The following is a 27,443-nucleotide window of genomic DNA, read 5'->3' as shown; positions in this document are numbered from 1 at the left end:
TTAGCTATATATGTATATAGTGTTGTAAAATTTATTCTCAGTCGAGTAGCCTTACCAAAGTGTCTCGATTCGGGAAGTTATTATAGTCTATATATAACATTTAAATTTCTAAGTGAATTTGCTCGTTTAAACGTTTATTCTTCTTCGGTAGAAAATCCATTGGAGAAAGAGGAATTAAAGAGTAATCGAGATCGTTTTCTCGTTATTTCTTAATTTCAAAAGAGAAGGTGACTCGACCTATTGCATTTGTCGAATAAATTACATGGACAGTTATGCGGAGTAAGGACCAGTGGTTTTTGGTCCAGTGTAATCGCATTAATATTCAGGGAAGAGATTAAATGTTGGTTTTGAAAGAAGCAGAGATGGAAACTTACCGCGTTGGATGCATTAATATCCACCCCCGAGGCCAAATATTCCAGGACCTTTTCGAGCTGGCCCGCTCGTGCTGCTTTGAGAAACGCGTTGCTGGGGTCGCTCTGAAATAGAAAAACAGATGCCGATGAGTTATGGCAAACACATCCCATTAACACACGCAAGCGTTTTTTTGTCTTTCTCCTCGTATCAATTTAACAAATTTTCCTCAAATCTCTCCCACAAGGAACGTTTGAAACGAATAAATATGTTTGCGAAGATAAATAAATTATATATATATATGTATAATCTGTATATGGAATAAAGAGTATTATTTAGTACTAGATTACGCATTTTATGCAATTTTATGGACTGCTACGCAAAGAGGCAGATACTTAAACATTAATTGTTACATTAAGACACCATTAAACTAGGCCATCCAGCTATTGCTGCGGCTCGACTAGCATTATTATAGGCTTGTAAAAATATTTCTTGCATTTATAAACGTAGAAATATTGCTACGACAAACGATTATATTCTTAATATATGCTATGTTAAAGAATTAAATATTCATAAAAACTTGGATCCAAAGTTAATCGATAAAATCAATTTTTTATAAGGTTATTTGTAGTTTTATAGAAACTTGAGTGATCGAAGTAGTCGTGATTAATCGAATATCATTTGGGGACAAGAAAATTTGAATAAATAAAAAATGTATATTTTGATTTAAAAGCTTATTCTCCGAATCGAATAATAATTGTACAGATTTTAGATTGCTTGACAGACTCTCGATTGATTTAACACGTTATTTTACGAATACATTAAAAATGCGAAAGGTCGAGGGATAAATTTTAAAATAGAAAAATTTCGCAAAGTAGTGAAAGCGATGCGTTGTTCGAGTAGAGAAATTTTAAAGAAAAAAGAGTGATCAGTCGCGAAGGAAACTTGTTGCACTTAACAATGACCTCATAAGGTAAGGTAAGGTAAGGTAATATTGTATAGTATTGGCAAGTCGAAGAATGGCTTGTGCCCCTGGCGCTTAATGAATAGTCACAGCTGATTGGATAACACTGCCAAGTGAAGCGGACCTGTATTGCTCATTCAAAATTCATTCATGACAAAAGAATATCTATTTGCCAAAGCATGTCTCGCTCCGTTCCCATCTATCTTTAACACACACACACACACACACACGCACAACGTCAGTTACTATTAGTTCCAATTTCACCAAATGTTCTCACTGTTGGAACGTATAATTATTATTAATCTACTTAATTAACAATGTCAATGATCCCTTAAGAATAAACCGTTAGGAGCATTGTCTTTCTAGAACCGTCATTAAAGCATAAACGTTGCAAATTCGTATTAGAAGTGAGTACTATTTAACGCTGAAGCTTCATTGTTTTGTGTAAAAAATAAAACTTCCATTGCAATGTATTCGATAGGTTGATATATATAGATAATATAGGAAGTACATTGATAATTAGTCGATTTATAGTATTTAAGACAGCATTTTATTCAATTGTTAATTAAGAAAATAATTACAATATGCTGATTATTAATGAATAATAATCTCGTAGTGTATAATTATTAAAAGTACTATATCTATAAGTGACTCTGTAATTATAACGTATCGATGCATATACATTGCGCACAAACGCTATTAACAGTTTAGATATCACAGCTCGTGTTATATAAAAACGGAAGGCCCGTTTAAGCGCTTTGCAATTGACGCTTTTGGTATATATATATACGCGTGCTTGAATCGTGAATAGTTGTGCACATAACGCATTTAAATGGCCAAGCACGCACAACGCGTAATATATGCAATTAATTCACAAATGCCTGTACACTATTGCTCAATAATCTTGCGTCAGGCGAGGGGCAGTGGGGATAAGAGAGGCAAGGGGTTATCTAGGGAATTCTAGTGGACACCGTCAAATTTTTGATCGGCTATCCCTTTGACGCAAAAGAGCTGTCAAAAGCTAAATTAACCTGTATTTTGAAGAAATACAGAAACATAAATATTTTTAAAAAACAAATAAGAAGAAAGAAAGAAAGGATTTTAATAAATATATAAAGAAAAAATATCAGATGAGTATTAGTTAATAGGAAATGTTAAAGTAATTGTTAATTATTAAGAAAATATACTTTGTGGTTTTTTTATTTCTGTTACAGGTTAAATGCTGTTTCTGATGAGCTTAAATTACAGAAAAGAAATATATATAGACCAATAAATAAAAAAGGACTAATTTATGAAGCATTTCTGTGTGGACCAGTCATTTCAATAATTATGATGTAATGTTCTAATAGTGAATGTGTAAGCGTTTGGTGTATATACACAAAGAAATTTTATTATAAATTAATAATTATATATAATAATGTGTTGATTCTTATTACTATAAATTAAAGCTAGTTCAATTAAAATATTCTTTTTCTTTCCTCCTTATCTGAATTCTATACATACATAGTAATTACATATTCTCGTAGAATCTATTCTTTAAACTAATTAAATTGTAACTATTTGGAATGTGCAAGTCATAACTATTTGCTTCAATGATATTTATTATTCATTGTAAGAGAAATTGCATAGAGCCTCTGCAAATTTCTTATTAATATGTCACATCCTTCTACATATTATCTTTTATGACATTTATATGCCTCCTTTGCACTATTTTCTTCTAGTCTATAACATATAAAAATAATTTTACAATCATTAATTATTATACGCAGATCTGATGATTCTGCTGATCTCTAATTAATTTTATAAATATTGAAATCATTGATAAACCATTGTCTAGTTAAATTTGAAAAATAGGCATTTGAATGATGTTATTTAAATTTGGTATCTCTTTTGTGAGATATGTTTTCATAGTACTTGGGAAGATAAAGTTCTTTAGAAGGTATGTGTATACTAATGAGTTCATTTTGCTTTCAGCTTCGAATAGTTTTTCAACTACGTGTTTGGATATACATTTTGAATATAGAATATATTTATTTTGTTACTCCTATTATAATGTTGACAGAATTGGTAGTAAGATATATCAATCATCTGAAAATAATAGAATATATATATGGCGACTAGATAAATTAAGGATTTAAGACAGATAATTCTCAACAACAAATAGGAGTAACAAAATAAGTATTGTATATTAGGAATGGATATCCAAATATGTAGTTGGAAAATTATTTGAAGCTGAAAACAAGATTAACTCAGCAGTATACATGAATGTATTGGAGGACAATATCCTGTCAAATGTAAAGAAAAGATATCATGTAGACGAAGTACCAAACATTATATTTAAGTACAATAAATTAAGTGAAGTGTCTAGATTCTTCAAATTTAATAGAGCAATAGCTTACCTATCATCCTCACATTGATAGAATCAATTAGACAGCAGAATAAGCATACTTCAGCGTATTTGAAAATATCTAGAGAAATATTGGTATATGTTGAAAACTAGAAGAAGAAGGAACAATCAAGGCAAATAAATGTCACACAAGATGTGAAAGAATGTGACAGATCAATAAGAAATTTGAAGAGTCTCTATGCAATTTGTCTCGCATTGAATAATACAAATAATTGAAGCAAATAGTTATGACTTGCACATTTCAAATAGTTGCAATTTAATTAGTTTAAAGGATAGATTCTATGAGAATATCTAATTACTATGTATGTATAGAATTTGGATAAGGAAGAAAGAGAACGAGTATTTTAATTGAACTAGCTTTAATTTATAGTAATAGGAATCAACACATTATTATATATAATTATTAATTTATAATAGAATTTCTTTGTGTATATACACCAAACGCTTTCACAATCACTATTATAACATAATTAAACCATAATTATTGAAATAACTGGTCCACACAGAAATGCTTCATAAATTAGTCCTTTTTTATTCATTGGTCTATATATATTTCTTTGCTGTAATTTAAACTCATCAGAAACAGCATTTAACCTGTAACAGAAATAAAAAAACCACAAAGTATATTTTCTTAATAATTTATAATTACTTTAACATTTCCTATTAACTAATACTCATCTGATATTTTTTCTTTATATATTTATTAAAATCCTTTCTTTCTTTCTTCTTATTTGTTTTTTAAAAATATTTATGTTTCTGTATTTCTTCAAAATACAGGTTAATTTAGCTTTTGACAGCTCTTTTGCGTCAAAGGGATAGCCGATCAAAAATTTGACGGTGTCCACTAGAATTCCCTAGATAACCCCTTGCCTCTCTTATCCCCACTGCCCCTCGCCTGACGCAAGATTATTGAGCAATAGTGTACACGAGTACCGTTATTCTTTGACTAAATATCTAACGCAATCTCTTCAACCGAAATACATAATGTAAAAAATAAAATCGCTCCAAAATCGATTTTCTAAACACTCAATTTTTTTGTTAAATTGTTCAATTTGTCAGTATTTATTCGCAATATCAATCAATTCACTTAATTGATACTACAAGAAACTATTAACCAGTAGAACAATTTTGAAAAAGTTCCCTCGGTGTACTATTTCCTAATTTTACCATTTTCTCACAAGAGTAAACTAAACTCTTCCTCGACTTGTACCAACGACCATTCTCAATTACTTTTTACATCCAACGATAGTAAAATCTCGAGGATAAAATTTCAATCATGATGTAAGAATTTCTCCTGAGTCGAGGAAATATTTCCATTCAATTTGCAATAAAGAACGCACTTTCAATTTTATTTAAATATTAAATGCAATAATTTAAAGTGTATCCAATGTCTAACGAAGCAGAATATTTGTCCAAATTTTGGTTTAAACGACGGTGAGAGAAGGGAGAGGGGTGAGGAGAGGTAAATAAATAATTAAAGGTTAAGTGTTTGTGTGTAAGTAAGGCAGTAAGTGCTAGGCGCCGTGGTGTCTAGAACAGCTGCTACCAACACACATCAAAGATAGACACTTATATCGGGATGCGAACTCTGTCTCGGCTTAGCTATGCCAACTGTGCACCACTACACTGCTCTCCCACCCTCGCGTTACTCCCCTTTTTCACTGCACACACACACACACATATTAACGCTGCTTTATATCTCGTTCTGCACACGAACGCTTGAAACTTCCATGTGTCACTTACCTTTTACCTTTATCCATACTCATATATACGTGTACTACTCAGTATATAGTACTTTATTCATGCCTAAAATATCATTTTTATTGAATGATAATGACAATAATAATATGATGAATATTACACCTTTCCAATCGCACAGTTCTGTACGATTCGTGGCTTTGAGAAGGTTATCTTTTGAATGAAATACCGATTGTATTTATAACATACTTTTTTTATTACTTTATATACATTTTTATATATTACCTGATTTTACTTGTGGGAAAATAGGTTTATTTTTATTTTTTTTTTTTATGCGCCACTATCTTGAAATATTTTTCTCGTTTACCAATGATTCTAGTAAATATATATACGCAATTTTATCGTGGAAAAATCATTTGCGAAGCCTGGAAGATTTAAATATTTTATTAGGTGTTATTGATATTGAGTTTGTACACGCTCACGCGTATATATTCGATTTCGGCGAATTTTTCTATATTCACGCATGTACTTTTGTATATATATTTATGGTTGTGCGTATTGGTGTTTGTATAATATAGTTATCTTAACGCTATCAACGAGTGAAAAGGCACGATCTCTTCAATCGAGCCCTCAGTAACTATCTGCCTCCTGGACAGTGGCACGTGTGTACTGCCTGTGTACGCACGTAATATATATATATATATATATATGAATCATGAATTATGGATACGTTCACAGCTTGCAAGAACAATCTTTAGTGGGCGAGAGATAGAATTAAAAACTTTTCTCTTTTACAACTATGTACATGTGTATTTTTAAAGAAAAAATCATTTTAAATTGTATTTGTATATATATTGTATATAAAATCAAATAGAAAACAAACTTGGCTTGTAAAAACTAGCAGCAAGTACATAAATCGTCTAACGTAAATAGCATAGGAAAATATTTCAATTACAAAAGTAGTGAAATCCAAATGTTAAAAAAAGTATATATTTTTGCAATGGGAAAAGTTAAAATTTCGAAAAAAAAAAAATAGTAACGCAAAAAAGTTACTTGCTTGTTTCGTAATGTTTGTATGTAAGTCGCTATCTTACAATATTAGCGTTGTTTATATTAATTTCAAAATATGGCTAGACAATATCATGGTATACAACGGACGCAGCAATTGGCTTTGTTTACACTTTACTATTTTTGTCGAAAATTGAACTGTTGCCACGGACGAAACGTATACGCATGTGCAACGTTTATGCCGATTAATCGTACTTTAGTAAGAAGATGGCCACGTTTTTAGTCGTGGGACTCACCGAATCGGCGAATCCTCACAGCCCGTCGTCCACGTGCAAGATGAGACTGCGCGATATTATTCGCTCGCGAGAGATTAATTTTTGAATATCAATGGTCGCACGACACCGCGGATTTTGTCAAACGCGCACTCTTTTTTCCCCTAAATTCCACTCGCTCAATTCCGCGTGGTTGGTTCAGCTTCGAGAGGGATTCGCCGAAACGTCCGGGGGCCTTGAGAAGTGACGCACTAGCCACAGACGCGTGCGCTCGCTGCGTTGTATTCGCGAATTCACGATTCTCCGAGGTACCGCGCTGTATCTCGGAGGATCGTTTGCGCAAAAATGGAGAAAAATGCGAATCGCGGTGAGATAACGAGGAAATAGCGACGAAAGTGCACTCGCGCGCGAGGAGAGTGAAAATTCGGGGCCACTCCTCACTCGCGGTCGCGTAAGAATTTCGAAAAAAGATAAACAAATATGGCGGAGGGATATCCGGGAGAACCTGCTCGGGCAAATCCGAAAACTGAACTGATATCAGTTTTCGGATTTGTGCGAGCAGGTTCTCCGCTCTCCCCGCTCCGACGCCATCTTTTTCTCCAACATGGCGGCCGCGGCGAACTTTCGAAATCCCTAACCGCGCGCCAGCGAGAGGTGACCGGACTTTTCGCTTTTTTCACTCTTTTTCACTTTTCTCACGCGCCAGTGCAATCTCATCGCTTTTCATCGAATAAATTCGACGGAGTTCGCATTTCTCTTCGTTTTTAATGAGAAAATCGCTTGAGATACGACAAAATATACAAGCGAAGTGTCAAGTGCTACCGGAAGCGCTTAATTCTCCAAACATTTCGCATGGTATTGCAGTGCGCAGCGAGCGCACGCGTCTGTGGCTAGTGCGTCACTTCTCAAGGCCCCCGGACGTTTCGGCGAATCCCTCTCGAAGCTGAACCAACCACGCGGAATTGAGCGAGTGGAATTTAGGGGAAAAAAGAGTGCGCGTTTGACAAAATCCGCGGTGTCGTGCGACCATTGATATTCAAAAATTAATCTCTCGCGAGCGAATAATATCGCGCAGTCTCATCTTGCACGTGGACGACGGGCTGTGAGGATTCGCCGATTCGGTGAGTCCCACGACTAAAAACGTGGCCATCTTCTTACTAAAGTACGATTAATCGGCATAAACGTTGCACATGCGTATACGTTTCGTCCGTGGCAACAGTTCAATTTTCGACAAAAATTGTAAAGTGTAAACAAAGCCAATTGCTGCGTCCGTTGTATACAATGATATTGAATAGCCATATTTTGAAATTAATATAAACAATGGTAGTAAATATTATCCTACTCTTTGACAGAAGATTTCTCGTTGTATGTTTTGATTTCTTTTTATTACTGATAATCATAACAATAATAGTCTTGTAGTGTACCGATAATGCTTGTGTATTATATTCTTTAAAAGGTTATCGCACAAAAACAATTTCACTGTAATTTAAGAGTTTAAGAGACAAGGGAAATTAATTAGCATGGAATTCAAGCGGATAGTAAAAGTCGTGTGACTTAATAAACGGCTTAAAACAAGTTTGAAGACTTAACTAGATCATGATAAAAAAGTTAAGATTAAAAAAATAATCGTTTGAAATAAAACTGCTTTAAAAAAAAATATTAAAATATCTTCGAGCTCACTCACACGAGACTATCAGAACAACCAAAACGATTATCCGGTTAACGCCATTGTTATACGAACAGAAAATATTTCTACTCTTATTATTATCGTGTTTTGTAAACAAACTTTACAAGAATTCCCATACATAGGCACTTTGAATTTTCAATGAAAATGAATGTAATCAAATTAATTTAAATCAATTTAATTAAATGTCATTAAATCAAATAAACATTTATTTACAACTATTTCACAAATCAGTTATTTAAATCAAACAATTTTGTTTCTCAGTGTACGGAGAAGAAAACAGAAACAGTGAATCTTATTTAAAGTATCTTCCCGATTACGTCGAGAGAAGCAGAGGATGCTACCAATCTGGATACCGGAACGATCTCGTAGTACAGAGCTACACAGCAGCTGTTAAATATTAATGAAGATGAAACCAAACTCCACTGGAGTAACTCTCCTCCAGTTCCAATAAAGCAGCTTTCCTTCGGCAATTTTTTCGCTTCATTTTCATTGATTTTCATGTCCCATTTAAGTATGCTGCCATTCCATATAAGCCCGAACCATGCATCGTAAAATAATAGAGATCAGGAACGCTTTAAACTCTGGACCAAACGACGAATAAATCATTTATCCGCCAATAAAAATGAATCGTTGGAATTTTAGTTTTTTATTTTTATTATACTGCAGAATTTCAAATAAAGCAATAACGATATAGGCAAAAATTCCAGGAATTAATTTCAAGGCTGGCTGTTTTCTTTTAGCGACGAGGAGTTAAAGTGGTTCCTTAGCAAGTCTCACTGTTTCATTCCCGAGGTTTTTGCCGGGCTTTTTCTCCCTTTCTGTTTTAGATTGGCATCCGTCGAGGAACGCTCGCTGCGTCTTCAATAGAACGACACGATGAAAAAGCATGGTCGACGAGCTCGCTGGGAAGCTCTCGTTATTCTCTTTTAATTGCACTCCCTCCTCCCTTCTTTTTATTCCTTTCTTTTCCTTTTCCCCATCGTTCTCTCCCTTCTTTATCTTATCGTCTTACTCCTATTAACCCCCCCCCCCCCCTCCTCCTCCATCATGCAAGAGGAAACTAACCACACCCGATTTCATTCAGCTTTAATCGTAAAACTGTTAAGTACATCGAGTCAGTAACTCAACTTTCCACCCGATTCTAATTTATCTGCTAAATTTTTCAATATCCGCTTTATCGCTAATAAGGAGGATTGAATCCTGTACCGAAGTTTTCCTTAATACGTCGAGACTGATGTTCATAAATAAGAAAAATACCAACTTTAAACGTACGCAAAGTGGAAACTATAATTTGGTCGATGCTCGTTGTAGATTGATGATATTTAATGTTAATTAATTGTGCGAGGTAATTATATGTTATTCCTTGTCGTTGCTTGATCACGTGCTCGATAAATCATATATACATACACATCTTGATCCGAGATCTTCCATCATTTATCCTAATAATATAATTAAATAATATTCAGTGTCATTGCTCGTTTGCATGGAATTTTTACAGAAACCACATTATCTCTTCATTGAATATATATACAACATATCAAGAAACATACACAAATCCCGATTTCAGAGAGATAGAACTACCACACCATTACTCCAACACAACATTCCCAAGCTTCTTCCTCGAAATATTCAATTACAGTGAGAATGCCTGGTGCAAAAACTTTCTTGCACTCTACCTCTCCCTTTTCTCGTAAATCTCAATAAACATCGTGAGACTAAGCAGAATTGACTACTGCCACACTTGTTTATGTTTTGGTCGAGAGAAGTAAATAAAGAATTAAGTCGAGAGAGAAAGGAAGAAATATTCGGTGAAAAATTTGTTATAATTCAGGGCGAAGAGAAGGTTGCGTTATCGTTGCTCGATGATCAAAAAGTGTATCACGGTGGCTGGCTATCAAATATCTCTCGTCAGGTAAAAAGGAGTAGGTTTAACGCGATACTGCGTGCTATGGGATGATATTTCGAGCAGGAAGGAGGAAGAGAGGTTAGGTTACGCTCGAGATGATTGTTCGAGGGTCGAGTCTCGAGAGTTTGACGCGTGACAGACCGAGGAGTACTGAACTACCGAGGAGCCACTAGGCAGAGGAAGAGAGAGAGAGAATAATATAACAACGAGCATAGCAGCACAGAGCAGAGTAGACCATGTAATTCTTCGTCACGCCATCGATGCTACACGGGAAAGAAGATACTGTAGCAACAAGTGTAGTATGTCTTGTCCATTCCCATTCCCATGCCGGTGGCTGGTCACCACGACACGCCACGCCGGTTTCGAGAGACTGCATATTCTATTCTGGCCGTGCACCAAGCTAACTATAGCCACATAACCTAACAATCCCGGTCAATCCACAGAACACCATTGTACACGCGAATCTACGTTCCTTACCCCCTTCTATTTCTTGTTTGATTATTTTCAATATTTCTTCACAGTGACACGGAATAATTTTTTTCCTCTGAAACCTTTCGCCAATTTGTAATAATAATAATTAGGAAAGCTCTAGGGAAAATATGGATTTTTGACTCTATATAAATTAAAGCTTGTAATTAATAGAAGATTTGAGTATAAAGTATTGAATTAAATAATTGTTATTTAAGTGAAATTTTGGTCCAACCACTGAGAAAAACTCGAAAGAGTATTTTCGAATGAAGTACATATGATTAGAAAGTGAAATATCATTGAGAAATCCCATTTTACCTCGGTCTCACTTATATTCTGTGATTATCAATATTATTATGAAAATCTACAATTCGATAAACCTCGTGAAAACGAATTGATAATTACTGGTAATTTTTTATAAGCTACTTATCTTAATAACACACCCGGTAAGCGGTATGTGATTCTCGGAAATTCAATCTAGTCCGAGGGCCTCGGAAATGATCTTAAAAATGCTGACGGTGGATGAATAAATGAAAATCTTCGACAGTCAGCATCGAGACGGAGTTGAGACGGAAGGAGTGAGAGGGAAGGAACGGTAGGATAATGGTTGCAATAATCACAAAAAATCTGGGCATAGAAGAGTTTAATTTGATAAAACGAGATTCTAACAATAATTAAAATAGTTTATCAAAGCCATAAATAACTGATAGCTTTCCAGGCTAAACAATGATATCCTGTTATCCAGAATTAGCAGCCTTCGTCTGTTTGATAAAGAAGAACTTTGGTGGGAGCCAGTGCAGATGTGCCAATGTATACTACAAAACTAGTAAGAATCGCAAAAATAAATGATAAAATGTGGAAAAAGATCTTTTGTATTCGTAATAAATTATTTATTATTTCTTAACAAAATAATTGCATTATTAAGCTTCTGTCTAACATTTTTTATAATTTTTTCTTTATTACGTTTAAATGCAAACTTTTATCATTCCTTTAAATTCCCATTTGATTAGCTATAACAAGAACAGGCACTTGAGGTGCACCAGAGTTAGAAATAAAAATTCATTTATCTACGTGATTACAAGAAACATCAATTTCTAATAATATCTGTTTGAATAAAAATACAAAGGAGTTGCAAAAGGTCCCATAAAAAAATTCATATCTTTAAAGTCACCGAGATAAACGTTCTCTTATATTCACGCTCTTGCGTGTTTCAAGTGCCTCATCCTGTAAATGTATACCAAACCCTCGAGGACTCGGCACAGCATCATATTTGACAAATAGCGTGGTTCAGGATTTTTACACCATACTCTGATAAAAGCTCGGAATCCTTGATTTACTACACAAAAACAGCTAAGATTCCAGTGTGTATCAAAACAATAAATATATATATATATATATAAATATTTATGATTGCACAGTATTTATATAAATTTATAGTCTATATATACTTTAAAAAATATAATTATTTATTTTCTTCAAACCTTTCTATAAAATACAATTCTGTCATTTTTGTGTCCAGTCTGCATTGTATTATTAAAACTAGAATATCTTCTTCATCAGTCTTATTGATCCGATTCGATAATAAAACAGGGGAAGAGAGAGAGAGAGAGAGAGAAAATTGCACGTCATTCCGCAATAAGAATGTAGAGAACAATCGTAATAGGCGAAGAAACGAATTGGTTATACGATATTATGCAAGCAAGCTGCATATTTGACCCAAATCGAAATTGGCGAGATAGGAGAGAAATTCGAGGGGATAATAACACGTAGAAGAAAGAGTGTAGGAAAAAAAGAGCGGTAATAGCGCGAGGGAAAAAGTGGAGAGCTGGCTATACATATATACACTATAGATATAGACCGAGACCGTAGCTCGATGAGAAAAAAAAAAGTTTCGCGTAAAGCAGGATGAAATGAGAAATATACGTGGCATTCGCGGAACACTCGACTCGAATAGATAACGAAAGGGATACAAACAGGAATCCACGCGCTAGCAAAACAAATAATAATGCAGAGTAGGCGATACGAGCTAAACGCTCCACTGAATTAGATCGTACGGCAAATACATCCTAATTTCACTGAGAAACAACGCATCTTATTTTGCGCGTTCCATAAAAATGAAATTTCCTTCAGAATCTTTAAATTAAACCGTGCTCATCAAATACGAGTCGAGACACTCGAAACTTTGCGATATTAAACTCGGAGTTTGGCGAAATCGTTGGCTCCTGTAATGAGAACCACTTGACCTTGAGCAAAGTGCACAAGTTTAACACGTAGGTTATAGGAGTAATAGTGTCAGGAGTCGAGAGAAATGGGAGAAAAGGGAGAAGATAAACGTTAATTTTCTTTTCGAAATTAATCTTAAAAGGGTCGAGAGGCGATTGGTCGATTCAAGACACTTTCAGAGGCAATCGAAAGGTACAACGCGATTGGGAAACTTCTTAGCTGGTCGCGTTGCCTGAATATAACTGAAATTGGTAATTAGCGACGGTAGCTAGACTGCGACAATGAAGAACGAGGTCGAGTTCGTTGACTGTGCGAGAAAAGAAGCCTTCGCGTCGTATATGGGAAGATAAAAGGAGAAAAAAAAGCATGGGATGGTGGAGGGAGCGAGAAAGGATGACCAAGGGGTAAAGGATGCGGGGAGAGGGTAGCTGCGCGAAGACCACCAAGCGTGACGAGCACCCGCAATACCGCAGACGTCAATTTTCTTTTCTCACTTTTTCCTATCTCCTTTCAGTCCACCGCCCCCACCGACTCTCTTTTCCATACCATTTTCCACTCTCACCGGACTAAAAACCCTTTTCAACCGCCTCAATCGACTTTCGAACAAAGGAAGAAAACAAACAAAATATCTTCATCTTTATTCCTGGATAAACAAACTCGCGAAAGACTGACCGAAGGAAAGCGGCTAGCAGCGAGTGGAAAATCGCTGTGGACGAGAAATGAATTTTAATGAAGTGGAACGAGAATTCGAGATTTCACGGGGCATGAAATGGTACGCGTAAATGGAATCATGTGGTTGTAATGATGGATTATTATTTATGACTGTTTACTTATATATATATACATATATATAGATCAATGCTTCTTTTTTATCGAGGTTCTACAGCAGCTTGAAATTTATACGCTGTAATAGATTTTAATAGATAAACACGCCACGCTGCGTGCAGAGTTTTTAATTACAAGCACCCCCCCCCTCCCTGTTAATACAGTCATCGTAGCTGCTATGCTTTTAGACATACACCCCCCCCCCTCTCCCTTCCACTCAACCTACATCGTTTTTTTTACCTTTTCCAACCAACGCCAACTTTATTCCACTTCCGATCTCTCCTTCCAAATCCCTTCGAGCGATTTTTCAAATAGCAAAGCCAGAAAACCAACAACTTTCCTTTCCTACTGAAATACTTTGACAAGAAGAATCGCTTAAGCGATTAAAGATACTTGGCCTTTCGGATTGTGTCCGTTATCCAGGATATCGGACAAGTATCCTTCATTTTCAATTTTAATCTCTCTATCGCAACTGATTATCTACTGTAAATTTAAAAAATTTGTTTATTTAATTCTGGTAGATAGAAATTTTATATGTCGATACTCTATTGTTTTAATAAAATCTTTCTAATTTTGTTGTTTTTAATGAGAGGCACGCGAAGGATAGTTGCAGAAGAATCGAGGAAGAAAATCAGTGGAAAAATTATAGTGGTGCTGGCACGGCAGACGTAAAACAGTTAAATCTAAATGGAACGTGAAAAGAGGCAAACGTACGATAGGCATGCGAGCCATGTACTAAAGTTGATACTCGCGCACACAAGCCACGTTTCCTTTTCAGTGGCGCATCAAACTTAATAGTTGATTTTGAGACTTACACCGTTACAGAGGTAAAGGAAGTGTCATTAATTGACATGACTCGTCAGGTTATTCGAAAAATTTTAAATAAAAATTTTCTAAATTATAGGCATTGGAATATATATAAAAGCCTAGTCGCAATTGAAAGGGATAAAGTATTGAATATGAAACCGAGAAACTTATGGCCTCTAATTGGTGGGATTTTTTAAAGAAATATATGAATTATCGTGCCTCTTTACTTTATTTAAAATTTTTTAAATATATATATATATATATATAATAAATTATACGTATTGGTGCATAAGGATGTAGATAAAGTTAAAAGGAACAAAGCATCGTATGAAAATCTATAAATTTATGATGCTTAAACTAATAATAATTTTGCAATAAAATTTTTAACCAATGACAAGGCTCAAATTCATTATCTTTATACCTAATGTTTTTTTATTCCAGTCTTATCTACGCCATAAATATTTCCAAATTCGTTATGAATCTTAACTCGAAGCGACTCGAACTCTCTTCATATTTTCCCAAACACTTGAATTCGCAAAGATCGTTGATCTCCATTCTTCGTTCTACGATTTTATCTCCGCACCTTCTTTCCCAGGGATCCTTCCGTTTTATGGCTATTCTTCCCAGTCGTCCCAACTCCCCCTTCAACCAACACTGTATAACTTAAAAAAACTCAAAATATGCCTCAGACTCGAAACATAAAAATGTATTTATTTCTCAAAAAATTCCAAACTCAAATACCATAAACCTTCCAAAAGAATCAATAAAAATTTAGCATCGCTATAGAATTATGGAAAAAAAAATAAAGCAAAAAATCTTCATTGAATTTTATTCACACCACTACGTATTATGCACATTACAGGAAATGAAGCACATTCATATATACACATTATAATAAACAGTACATTCCATACACGATAAATCTGTAGTTTCCAGGTGAAAAGGAAGGAAGGTCAACGTTCATATTCTATTCTATGTACATATATATATACATATCTCCGAAGGATAAAGCGAACAATTACACGCAGGACGATTGGCCGGGGGAAAACGACTTATCAAACGCACAAAGAGTAGAGAAACATTGTTGATTACCGCCAATTAGTCTAATAAACGCTAGAGCACTATGGAACGGAAATATTACCATCGCTATTATTGGCTCGTCGCAAAAATGACGCAAGAAGGACTCGCACTGGGCGACATACTGGAAAAACTGCACGTCTCTCGCGTCGTCGATAGATCCAAGAAAAGATCACGCAAAAAGAATTACATATTTTTTCATCGATCGCAAGAAACCGGTTCTGCTTTGTAACTACTATATTCTTATATAATTTACAGCTAGCGATATATATATATATATATAACGCTTCGGCAAGAAGAGGCTCGCTCGGCCATCAATAATCGCAGCCCAAAACCACTCTCGCTGTGATGCTGATGCTGACGCTGACGCTGCTTGCTCGACGTGAAAATCATGCGGTTTCGTGATGGCACAACCCATGTAAAAATATATATATTTCATCTTGACTGACGCTTCTCCTTTGACCCTCTTAGCAGTTTTTTACAATCCGTTCGATCGGAAACGCTGCTATACTCCCCTGTGGATTGTTTTCTTCGTGTAATCAAGTTTATCTTGTGCTACGTTGTTATTAATTGCATGGGTTTAGTTCTAAGTTAAGGCGATTTGGATTTTTGTTATTTATCTGGTTAAATTATAATTATATTAGAGGTGGTTGTATGTGTTGTTTGAAGGAATCAGAGTCATCCAGAAGCATTTTTCATCAAATAGGACCAAAGTCGAGATTTTAACGATGAAGTTTAATTCATTGGTTTTGTAATGACACCCACGCGTGTTTTTTTGTGAATACTGTAGAAATCTCAGTGTCAATTGTATTAATGGAATATCAAGTAGATGTTTGAAAATATATTATTAAATCAATAAAAAAAAGTAGTTTTATACGTGTTATTTGAAGAAATCAGAGTCATCCAGATGCATTTTTCATCAAGTAGGACCAAACACGAGATTTTAACGATGAGCTATTTATTTAATTGGTTTTGCAATGACATCCACGCGTGTTTCTACGAGCTGATGCTGCAATCTCGGGGAATTGGACTAATTGTAATCCGGCAAATTGTATTTATCGTGGCATTGGATGGTCGGACGAGGGTTAAGAGGGATTGATATGGTTTTTGCGCGGAAACTCGATCAAAGAGCCCATTAGTCTTGAATGAAGACGCTAATCGGATGGGAGTAATAAATTAACTTTTATCAGGAGGGAAATTGGTCGTGTTGATCAATTATTCGAGTGTAATATAATAGGTCTATTTTTGTTTTGCGCTCCACTCTTGTATCAGTGCAATAAGTTTAAACGAGAAAAAATATATATATTGACTTATTTCAAATTTATCGATTCAGGATAATATTGTGAAAGGAAATAAACATTATTCGCAATATACTCTGCGAATATAAACACAATAACGATGAAGTATAAGAACTGTATAATACGTATTTGATAAAGTTCCAAAAAAATTACTGGTAAATATTTTCCGATAATGTGCATATATACATCAGTATACATTCTCGCGCATATAATATTACTGTATTTGTGTGCTCTAAACGAATATTTAATATTATGTAAACTTGACACGAAAATAATCGAAAATTAAACCGTGTCTCTTACCATACATATATATGTATATATACATAGGTTTATGAACGTTAAGGTCATCCGGTACCAACCAATAATTCTCTCTTCGTTTAACGCTGTAACCCAAGCTTTTTTTAGACGTCCACATTGTTTGGCCTCGAGTTAACGAGGATCACGGCACCTAATTTACAAAACTTGACCACCTATGCGTACAGACTGTGTTAGTTTTGTCCGCTCCTATGCGATACTTAATAATTCACAATGGCAGAAGCGTCATTCTTCTCTAATTTCTTCATTTACATCCCCACATTGATTTACTTTAAGTTAAAATGCATTCTCAAGCGAGCCACAGTTACATTGATCAAATCCACTTCGATTTCTGTCGATTAGTAAAGTAAGAAACGCAAGAAAGATATTTATAAACTGAGTTAATTATTCGATAGTTTACATCACGACGAGAAATAGTAGCAAATCGAGAGAATCAATAGAACGTTTCTCTGCGTGAAGAATGAGATGAAGTTTATGAAGAAGGACGGAAGAATAACATATCACGAACAAAGCTTATTTCGCGCATCGAAGGGTTTTGTTTACATAGAATTGCTGGAAGAGAGGCTTGTTAATGATGCTTTGGATTTTCACCTGATGCGATCACGTGACTTTTAAATATATTACTGTATATATGTTGCAGGTGTCCGCAGCTTGTTTACTCTAACACTTATAATTTAATTTTGTGACTATTTTCATTAAAAGTTGTGTAATCGCGAAGTTTGAGGCTTCTCCAATACACACAGAAGATTATTCGATCCAAATAAGCTTTGCTTCGAGTACGGACGATAAAGTGCTTTAATTATGCATTTTAAAAAAAATTTCTTTTATATCAAATTCAATTTTATCAATTTGAATCACACTCGATTGGACTGAAATATTTATAAAAAATAATTCAAACCTTTTATTGCAAATATTAGAAGCAATAAATTTTATTTCAATCGAACGAATTGTTTCGTCCGCGTAGGTATGTGAAAATAACGAGTATAACACGTATATATAGCCAGTCTGATGTGAGCGCACTTTGTGTTTGTGGTCTCTGCGTTAAGCTGCTGGTCCGATGTGGGCATGGATGATTAAGCGGAGAAGCGGCTCGAGCCAGCGGGTCATGGCTCTCTACGTGAATTAAGAGACTCGTTCTGACTCTGACTGCATCACGATCACCACTCATGAGATGATGATGATGATACGGCATGTCGCCGACAAGCTTCCATTACTCGTGCATCGCAAGGTCGAATTGCATCAACGCACATTGCAATACTTCAGCATCAAAATTACTCCTCTTGCTTCTCATTCTTAACATTTTTCCAGAAATCCTCAAAACCGCTTGAAAATAAACGAGTGATGAAACTGTTGATAATTCCCACGGATTTCTAAGGTGACTCAACGAAGCCTGGCATATTTATTTTCTCTGTTGTTCGGAATAATAATTAAAATTAAGCTGCTCGGTGCATAACAGACGTCATTTTTTTATTTGCATGCGGGTAGAGATTTTTCGTTCGAGGAATTTTTCTTCCACTTGTTCTTGAAAATGGTTGAACAGAAAAATTAATTTTGTGTATATACTACGTTTGCCGTATAAGAATGACGTAACAGCGCGAGTCTAATAAGAATCCAGGAATCGGTTCAAATCCATCCATTTGTATTCTGGCCAGTGGCCTGATTTTCAACGAGTTTAAATATGCTCACGGTATAAAATATTACCGAGAGTTGACCTTGCAGCTTGTTCCCTGGACGAACGAAAATATTTCACGTTTTTATTAAACACTAAAAATTTACAGCAATTTTTAGGGGAGGTTCGAGAAGAAACTCAATTTTTTTTATTTTATATTGTTTTTAGAAAGATGAAAAAGGAAAGTTTTGTAAGTACGAGGAAACATTTAATATTCTAATACGTGTACGTATATGATGGTCGTGAAAGAGAGATATAGTGGGCCATTAAAGATTTCTGTGGAGGAGAGGGAAGGGGGAGGGGGGGGGGGGGGGTAGGAAACGTCCGAGGTTTATAAATTCATCGAAAGTAGTATCAAACGCACCAGGAAGCTCCTACCTTGCTCCCACGATCAGATTCTATCCAAGACGATGCACTTTAAAAATGAACACAGCGTCGATTTGTGCTGGAATTCCAATTGGAAGAACTAATGAATATTTTGCATTGTTTATACACGCAGCTAAATTGATTGGTGCACGCAGTCTAATTATCCACGGTGCTCTCGTGGGAACGATAAAATTATCATATACTATGGCTATAAAATTAGATAAACAAACTTTCTATATATTATTGTTGACAGTTGGTCGAGCCAATGGGAATGCTGAAAATGCATCATCAAGGTAGGGCTTTCTATGCCTGAAGAGGACATCTGCGCTTTTAGGATATTCCAAGTACAAAATCTGCTATAACAACTTAGGGCCCTGATGCTCGAATGATACAAACAACATTAAACAAACATTTTTACACATGTTAGAAAATATTTTTCTTCGCCATAAAGATGACGTCATCAACGAGCTTCACGATCGTCATTTTCGAGGAAGTATAAATAAATAAAAACAATATTTAATTCTACAAATGGTCAATATTCCAAATTTTTTATTACTGATCTTTAACACAATACAAAATTCAATATAGAGTTGATAGAAAATTTGTAAGGGTTCGAACGAAGCAAGGAGAGTGTAAAATAAGGAAGATATGGAAATGTTGTGTGTGCGTGTGGCTGCAGTAACGCAAGAGAGACCCACGGAACAGTCTCATTGGCGCTTTTGTCACGGGGTTTCCAGGAAAAGCGACAGATGTCATTTTCACCCACGTGTTCTGGTGGTTTCTCGTGTCGCGCTCGTTCGCCCGATCGATCGGTATTACCACTCGGCCCGATGCATTTTTGCCACAGCAGACTAATTACGCCTCTACTTTTAGATTAACCCTATATATATATATATATATATATATATATATATATATATCGATAGAAGTTGGACAGATTCACCGTACACGCGTCAGCAACAGAGTTTAAACGGATTACTCAAAGTGCAACTTTGTTAATGCAATATTAACGAAGATTCGAGGACCGCGTTCTCCAGGAAGAAGGGAAATTCTTGGGGAAGAAAAAAGAGTGAAGAAACCAATGAAAGGGGAAAGAGTGGAGAGAGTTTGAAGTTGATGTTGAGTGGCCGTTGGCATATAGAGGGACTATTCACTGTGTAGAGATGCGAAGGAAGGAAACGAAGTGTTTTTCCATGAATGGATGGTGCTTGCGACGCCCAGTAAGAAGAGGAGGGGGGGGGGGGGGTGGATATGATGGGAAGCGAGGAAACGAGAAGGATAGGAAGTCCGTGTACTATATTTTGTTTGAGGGATAAAAAGAAGGGGGGGGGGGGGAATCGAGTCAAGGCTGAGTTGGGCAGGGCAAGATAGGGTAAAGCTTGGTAAGAGGGGGGGGGGGGGGGTGGAGTAAGGTAGAACGCTGTTTTATGTAATAGGTGGACTATATATGTATATATACGTACACCCAGGTGGCGAGTGTATTATATAGGTGGGTAGGTTAAGTAGTGCGCGTGTATATCGCACATATACAACAAGTAGCTATGTGGAACGAGCAAAATGGGAGCCTCGACCGGCGCGGCGTGGCGTGGCGCTGCTGCTGGGTCGATATGAACGCGACAGCGCTATTGCAGCAACCACCCCTGTACTGTGCTTTTCTCCCTTTTTCCCTGCACTTTGCGTCCACTCCTTTCCTACTTCCACACTAACGCTTTATTCTCTTGCTTTATCAACTTATTAGCTGTATGCAGCATTTAGAAAAACAAAGACTGATTCAATTTTGGAAATTTGCATTCTGGTAACGATTTAAGAAATTTTGCAGTTTCTACTTTCATCTCAACTGCCACGTTTTTTCTAAACCTTCCCTGTATTAGTGTTCTTGCCCTCTCGGCTTACGAGCACGCTCCTTCTTAATCTACACACTTTACGTCCGCACTCCATTCTCTCCCTACAGCCTCTTCCCACCGCTTAATTCTTGTTTACTTCCCACTTCACAACGAATGCTTTCTATATTGTTACGTGCTACTATCTTTAACCACTTCACGCGTTACGTGACTCAGCTTTCGCATAATTTTCGTGCTCATTGATGGGTCGAGTAGTTACTTCACAGATTTTTGTCTCTTTCAAACTCTCGTGGATTGCTGATGGAGGATCGAGGCTGATTAGGTTAAAGGAATTTTGTAGTTTGTTCATGGTGCACGTAGGAGGATGATTACGAGCATAAAACAATGCTTGTTATAAAATATGTCGAAATAAAAGTTATTCTTGACTCGATGGAAATGATGAAAGTGTACAGGGTGTTCAATAAGTATCGTGTTTACTAAGTTTCGCGGGAATTAAGTCGTTTTCGAGGGAAATTTTTCGAATAAAAGCTTAAGGGCTCGAATTGGTCTATTTATTTGCGTCATTAGTTTGATCTTGAGTATCCTCGTTTAGGATATTCGAAGGTCAATTTTAGTTTTTTAAATTGGACACCCTGTATATTTTTACGTATTCCTGTAGCTTACCTCAAGAGCTTTTCAAAACACTGTATTGATTTGTCTTTTCATCCTGCAGTTTACGAGATATTTCGATTTGGAATTATAAGACGGCGAGCCACTAGACGCGTGTATGCGGGGCTGTCACGCGCATTACTTAAGGCTATCCAAGAGCTACACGCAACTTGGAATCGAAATATCTCGTAAACGGTTGGATGAAACGAAAAGATAGAAAGAGAGTTTTGGAAAACTCTTGAGGTCAGTTATGAGAATAATTGATAATATACAGGGTGTTTCATTTGAAAAATTCAAGGTGAGCTTCGTATATCTTTAACGAGGTCATTCAAGGTCAAACTCATGCCACTGAGAGACGAGTTCCTTCGAGTCCTCTAACTTTCGTTCGAAACATTTTTTTCAGACACGCTTTATTCTTCAGTTATTCAAGGGATGCAACATTTTTGGATACACTGTATAGTGTAGAATTGCATTGGTAAATCTATACAAAAAAGCTTCGTGACATTGAACACTGACTTTCTACTTTGCGTAAAGACTCGAAGTAATAAATCTCATTTACGACTGCATTTCCCTATCTGAAAATTTATGTTTCACCTAACTTTTCCTAATAAAATTTTTATTCGGTAAAAAGCTTTTGGCATAATTATTTCACGCACTCGTTAAACAAGCAGCCATAGCACAATAATCTTATACGAAATGAAAATTAACAGAAAGAGAAAAAAAAACAATCCAACATTCACCCATTTTCTCATTTTGATCTACTTTGTATACATACGGGCCTCGAACAAAAAAGCGTATTACCAGTTACACGCTCAGCAAGTTGAAATCACTGGAGTAAGAAATTAATGTTTACAATCGGAATCGCGGCGATTGGAAGAGAGCTTGGAAAATTGCCCTCGAGGAACGGCCCGCTGTAATAAAAGGTCGAGCATAAACTTGCCAGCAATCCGCAGAAAAGTTATTATGTTACAAAACGGTTGGTTTTCATAGAATATCTAAAATTTTACACTCTTGGATTCTAAAAAAAACGGTAAACAGCGACAATATAATCGAGGCTATAGATACGAGAAGGTAGTATTGCGATAATCGTAATACAGTTAGGTGCTGGTTTTAACGAACCCATTAAAAAGCACGGAGAGATACAATAAGTTGTACGCGTACAAACAGCTGATAACCTTTTGGGGAGGTTTCCGCTTTAGCCCGGTGTGTGCGTGGACGGAATAAATCAAAACAATGGGAACCAGTTTGATAATATCGCGTAGCACCTAAACAGGTGTAAAAAAACAACCAAAGAAGCAGCCAGGCATCAAAACAAATATCTCTCGGTTGAGTTTTATTCCGATTCTTCAGCGTGACGTCACGCACACGCGATATTACTACATTCCGGATGTATTGCGACTCACAGCCAGTTATTTTCATGATTCGTACGTAGCCCCCACGTGGACGATATTTAGTCGTTTAATCGGGTACCTACCTCGTTAAGGCCGTCTTCTGTGTAAAAGTAAAATGAAACGGTTTAGTAGAGGAAGCAGCAGCAGCACCGGAAACGAAATATTAAGAACGCAACACGCTAGCTAGACAAATACGACAGGGAAACGGAATGTTTATAGTAAGCGTGAGCGTCAGTTGGTTTGGGCGAGGCGAAACGGTACGGTACGGAGAAAACATGGCAATTCTCTTTCTTTTTCCAGGAATCATCTATAAATAGAGCTGGGAATGCCGTCTAGATGGATTTGCATAAGGCATGCGTGCTTCTTCTCCGAGTAATCAATGAATTATTCATTGCTCTTTTCTTGAATTATTCCAATAACTTACCACCTTCCTCCATTTTCGATTTCTGGCAAATCGCGCCTTGCATTACGTGTACATAACTACACAGATTACACCCGACCACCGCTTCAAACTAATTTTTCAATCGATGCGCGTGCGATAGATACTCAAACAAGTTGGTTTACTTTCTTTTCTTTTATTTAACAGCAATAATTTATAATACATGTCCATACAGGCTCGCTCCGACGGTTGGGAATTCAAAATAGTCCAAGCTTCGAGCTCTCGTGGCTCCCGAAGCCATAATAGGGATGCTGGGTTGACATTTTTGTTGTAGATTTTGCGTGGCAGTGCTATTGGGGGCTCTCCTAATTTTGGCATGGACGCGAGTGACATCGGTAATATGTTGGAATGGTAGTTAAAGTGTCGAAGAGGTACTGGTGGGTAAAAGGTTGGGGGAAGGGGTGGTAACGCATGGTTAACGCTGATGCCGTAGCCAAACCATCCAGTCAGTCAGGAGAGTCAACGTCAAGTGTAGCAAACTCGACGATGATAGTACTAAGAGTAGCCATGGCCTCGGGTCTTCGCTCAAGGTCCGATTACGTTAAATCACGCTGAGATTATGACGTAATCGTATGAGCGCATACATCGCACAAAATGTACACGCAGGCACGACAAAAGGACACTTTTGTCGACGCAATAAAAACAGCCGTTCGTTCGACACTGTTCCATTTTTAATTAACACAATCCATTATAATCAACGAAAGACTCGCACTCTTTTCCTACAATTAATTCGCATCACGTATTTTCTAACGAACTAACGAGAGTCGTGTCATATAAGAGGTCTATAATAGGACGACGGAATTACTATTCATTTGACACCCGAGCTTCCATATTTCTGTCAATATGAAAGGTTTATTAAATTTGGTGTCCTACTTTTGCACTCTTCCCCCACCACTCCCCAACGCTTTCCAAAGTTGTTTCAGCTTTTAACCCTTGAACGTCGCTAGCAACTCCTCATTAAAAACAAGATTTTATCTTCGTCAATACTTATATTTGCTTATGTGCAACGCTAGTATTGTGCCAAATTTTCAAAGTTTTACGCGGTCCATATATAAACCAGGCCAACGATTTAAGGGTTAACGACCAACGACGTTAATTCTCGGAATCTGTTTAGTTACGATTTTTAGGTTATGCGTATAATTGAGATCGAGCGCAATTTTAGATCGATGCTGCGATCGTTCGAGCGTTAGCGTGAAAATTCGATCGAGTTATTTTTGCAAATGGCAAATGGAAGTTGAGCTTGAGAAGCGCAACTGGATTTGGAATGGTGGTTGGTTGAATCTCGATGGGAACTATCAATCCGACGCAAATCGATTGCGCCAGGGTGTGGCGGGTACGGATTACAATTTGCACTGCATGAACTTTTCGAAAAGCTTGATAATTCTTCGCTGGATATTCCGCTCTCATTGCTAACCGACAAATAAAAATATACTATACATTTGGCAAAGGGCCAAATCACATTTCGGAAGATACGAACCAGCCTCCACGCTTCCCTGCGTCGCCCTGTCTCCCCTCTCTACTTTCCTGTTTAATCTACTTCTCAGCCCCTCCCCCTCCCCACCTAACCCAAATACCAACGCTCCAATTCCTTTCGATCCGTCATCTTTCACCAATCCACTTTTCATTGCCAGCGAAGATTCAAATTAGAGGTTAAAATGTTCCCAACCATAGGGAATTTTATCCCTAACAGTTTTCACTACATCAGTCAGCCAATCCAAAGCTTGTTTACTGCTGCGCCTCCCTCCTGTCCGAACTCGACATTGAACTCGTAACCGTCAAGCTAGACGATCCGAAAAGTCATCTATGTGTGTGTAAGTACTTTTTTCTTTCAGTCACGTACAGAAACACGGACTTCGCGGCACCGGAAGGATTATTGACTTGGCTGAAAGGGCTGAAACGATCATGATCGAGGTTATGTGTCGTTTGCTTCACACGGAAGTTCGACGTGATAAATCTTGCCTGCTGATTTAATCGTTATACGAAATTAGGAGAGGAGAGTAATTTAATTTCCAAATTCAGTTATCCGAACGACACGCGCGCCCCTTTCTTCCCACGACTGACCTATTACAGTGGAAAAGTTTAACTAGAATTCACTCGCTCGTGCTATTCCGGTGACCTCCGAGTATACACCCAGCCATCGCTGATTTAATGGTCGATTCGCATGCGAAATCTCTCATTGGCCCTACTAAAGTCGGGAACGACGCGAAAGAACTTAGAGAAGAGTCAAGGGGAAGAGAGATGGGGTAATGAAAATACACACGAGTCATCATACATACGCCAATCGCACGGCTCGTCCGATCAAGGAGACTCGATACTGTTTTCTCTCCTTCCCTTTCCCCGCCTCCCTCTCTCTCTCTCTCTCTCTCTCTCTCTCTCTTTCTCTTTCTTGGTACTCGAGAGTCAGGATCGTAAAAGAACGCAGCGCGGTGGACTGTACTTATACATAAATCCATTTCACCTAAAAGGAATACCGGCCAAGGGCAACCACGCGATTCCTTCAAGAATCCAGTCGAATCTTACAGAAAATCAACTTTGCTTCAGAATTTTTATTAGTGCTGCATAAAAGCAGAGCATGATTTTGATCCAGTTTGTAAGAAAGAAATAAAAATTTGAAAGTCCGATTATTAAAAAGCATTTTGCATTTTCGAACATTAAACAATTAGAATAACAGCGATAATATATAGAGGAAAGTCGTCTATACCATGTCGATTATCTATACTATTTTATATTAGTAGCATATAGCTACTACCCTACTAATACTTTGTTCAGGAGATAACTCCAGTATGTCTGCTGGACGTGTGGATATTCTCGAAGCATTCTAACGATGTCCTGAATATGTTTATGCTATTAGGGTAATGAGTCTGATAAGACTAAGTTTAAGCGCGAAAATATTCGAGTACTTAAAGCTTAAATATGGGTAACTCATCATATTTTACATAAAGTATTGGAAAAAGTTCCACTGATAAATTACTCTTTTTCCATGTGTAAATATATTATATAACATCCTCCCCCTCCCCCCTCTTTATTTTATTCTCATAACCTAAAAATTTCGTTAGGTCCGAAATTCTAAAACATATCATTCGAAAATTAACCTCCAGTCAAATGTGGTTCAGGTATATCTAAGAATTATATGCGTTTATTACCTTCGATTCAGCTTAATTAATAGGATAAAGAAGCTTAATAGAGCGTTTACCTGTTTGCCAGCTCGAGGAAGCGTCTCGACATTCGTCCCGCCAACAACCGGCGCTTTTTCCGGTCCACCATTTTGCTGATTGACATTGGCGTTAAGATTGTTCATGTTGTCGGTGACGTTTGTGGTTATGTTTCCTGTTCCCGCTCCACCCCCACCACCGCCGCCACCCACTCCACACTTCCCTTCCTCCCCTGTCATAACCTCCTCGTATTCCTCACCCTCGTTGTTCCCTGCCGCCCTTTGACTGCCGTCTCAATTCCCCACCCCGTTCCCTTTCTCCCCCCTTCTAACCTCTCTTTCGCCACACCAATAAAACACTAATCTACACTGCTGCCGGTCCGCTGGCCAAAATCCGGATATCTGCTTGGAGGATATACTCGATGATTGCCAATCATTCACAGTACCAACGACGCTCCTTCACCTTAAACTATACATACATACACACAAATTATTTACTTTGAATCCATTTGAGCTTCCTGCCTGATTCCCCAGCCAGCCTTTCAACTCTTATTTTACATTGTGACGACTCGATGGGAAAAAGCCCCACTTGCCACTCAACAAATTGGCAAGATCTACTAATGACGAATTAA

At 36.9% G+C, this 27,443-nt stretch overlaps 1 protein-coding gene across 6 annotated transcripts in view; it reads right to left on the bottom strand.

The window, feature by feature from the left end:
- The window catches only part of LOC136782616 (uncharacterized), a 95,294-nt gene extending 68,243 nt beyond the window's left edge, over positions 1 to 27,051 (bottom strand). For 5 of the 6 annotated variants that reach the window (XR_010824137.1, XR_010824139.1, XR_010824138.1 and 2 more), the window contains exons 1-2: positions 26,854 to 26,988; positions 375 to 476 (exon numbers count right to left, since the gene is read on the bottom strand). Coding sequence is in view for 1 of the 6 variants with exons in the window: in XM_066742159.1 (XP_066598256.1) it covers positions 375 to 476; positions 26,854 to 27,051 (300 nt within the window). In the remaining 5 variants the exon portion in view is untranslated. Of the gene's footprint in view, positions 1 to 374; positions 477 to 26,853 lie in introns of all 6 variants that reach the window. The other variant, XM_066742159.1, reaches the window with a different exon arrangement.
- Positions 27,052 to 27,443: the final 392 nt, after the last annotated feature.

Source organism: Prorops nasuta, unplaced genomic scaffold, assembly GCF_024137725.1.
Source record: "Prorops nasuta isolate Cenicafe-Biocafe unplaced genomic scaffold, Cenicafe_Pnas_1.2 PNAS00027, whole genome shotgun sequence".
NCBI lineage: Eukaryota > Metazoa > Arthropoda > Insecta > Hymenoptera > Bethylidae > Prorops > Prorops nasuta.
The sequence above is the reverse complement of the archived record's forward strand: the minus strand, read 5'-3'. Positions and strand labels throughout refer to the sequence as shown.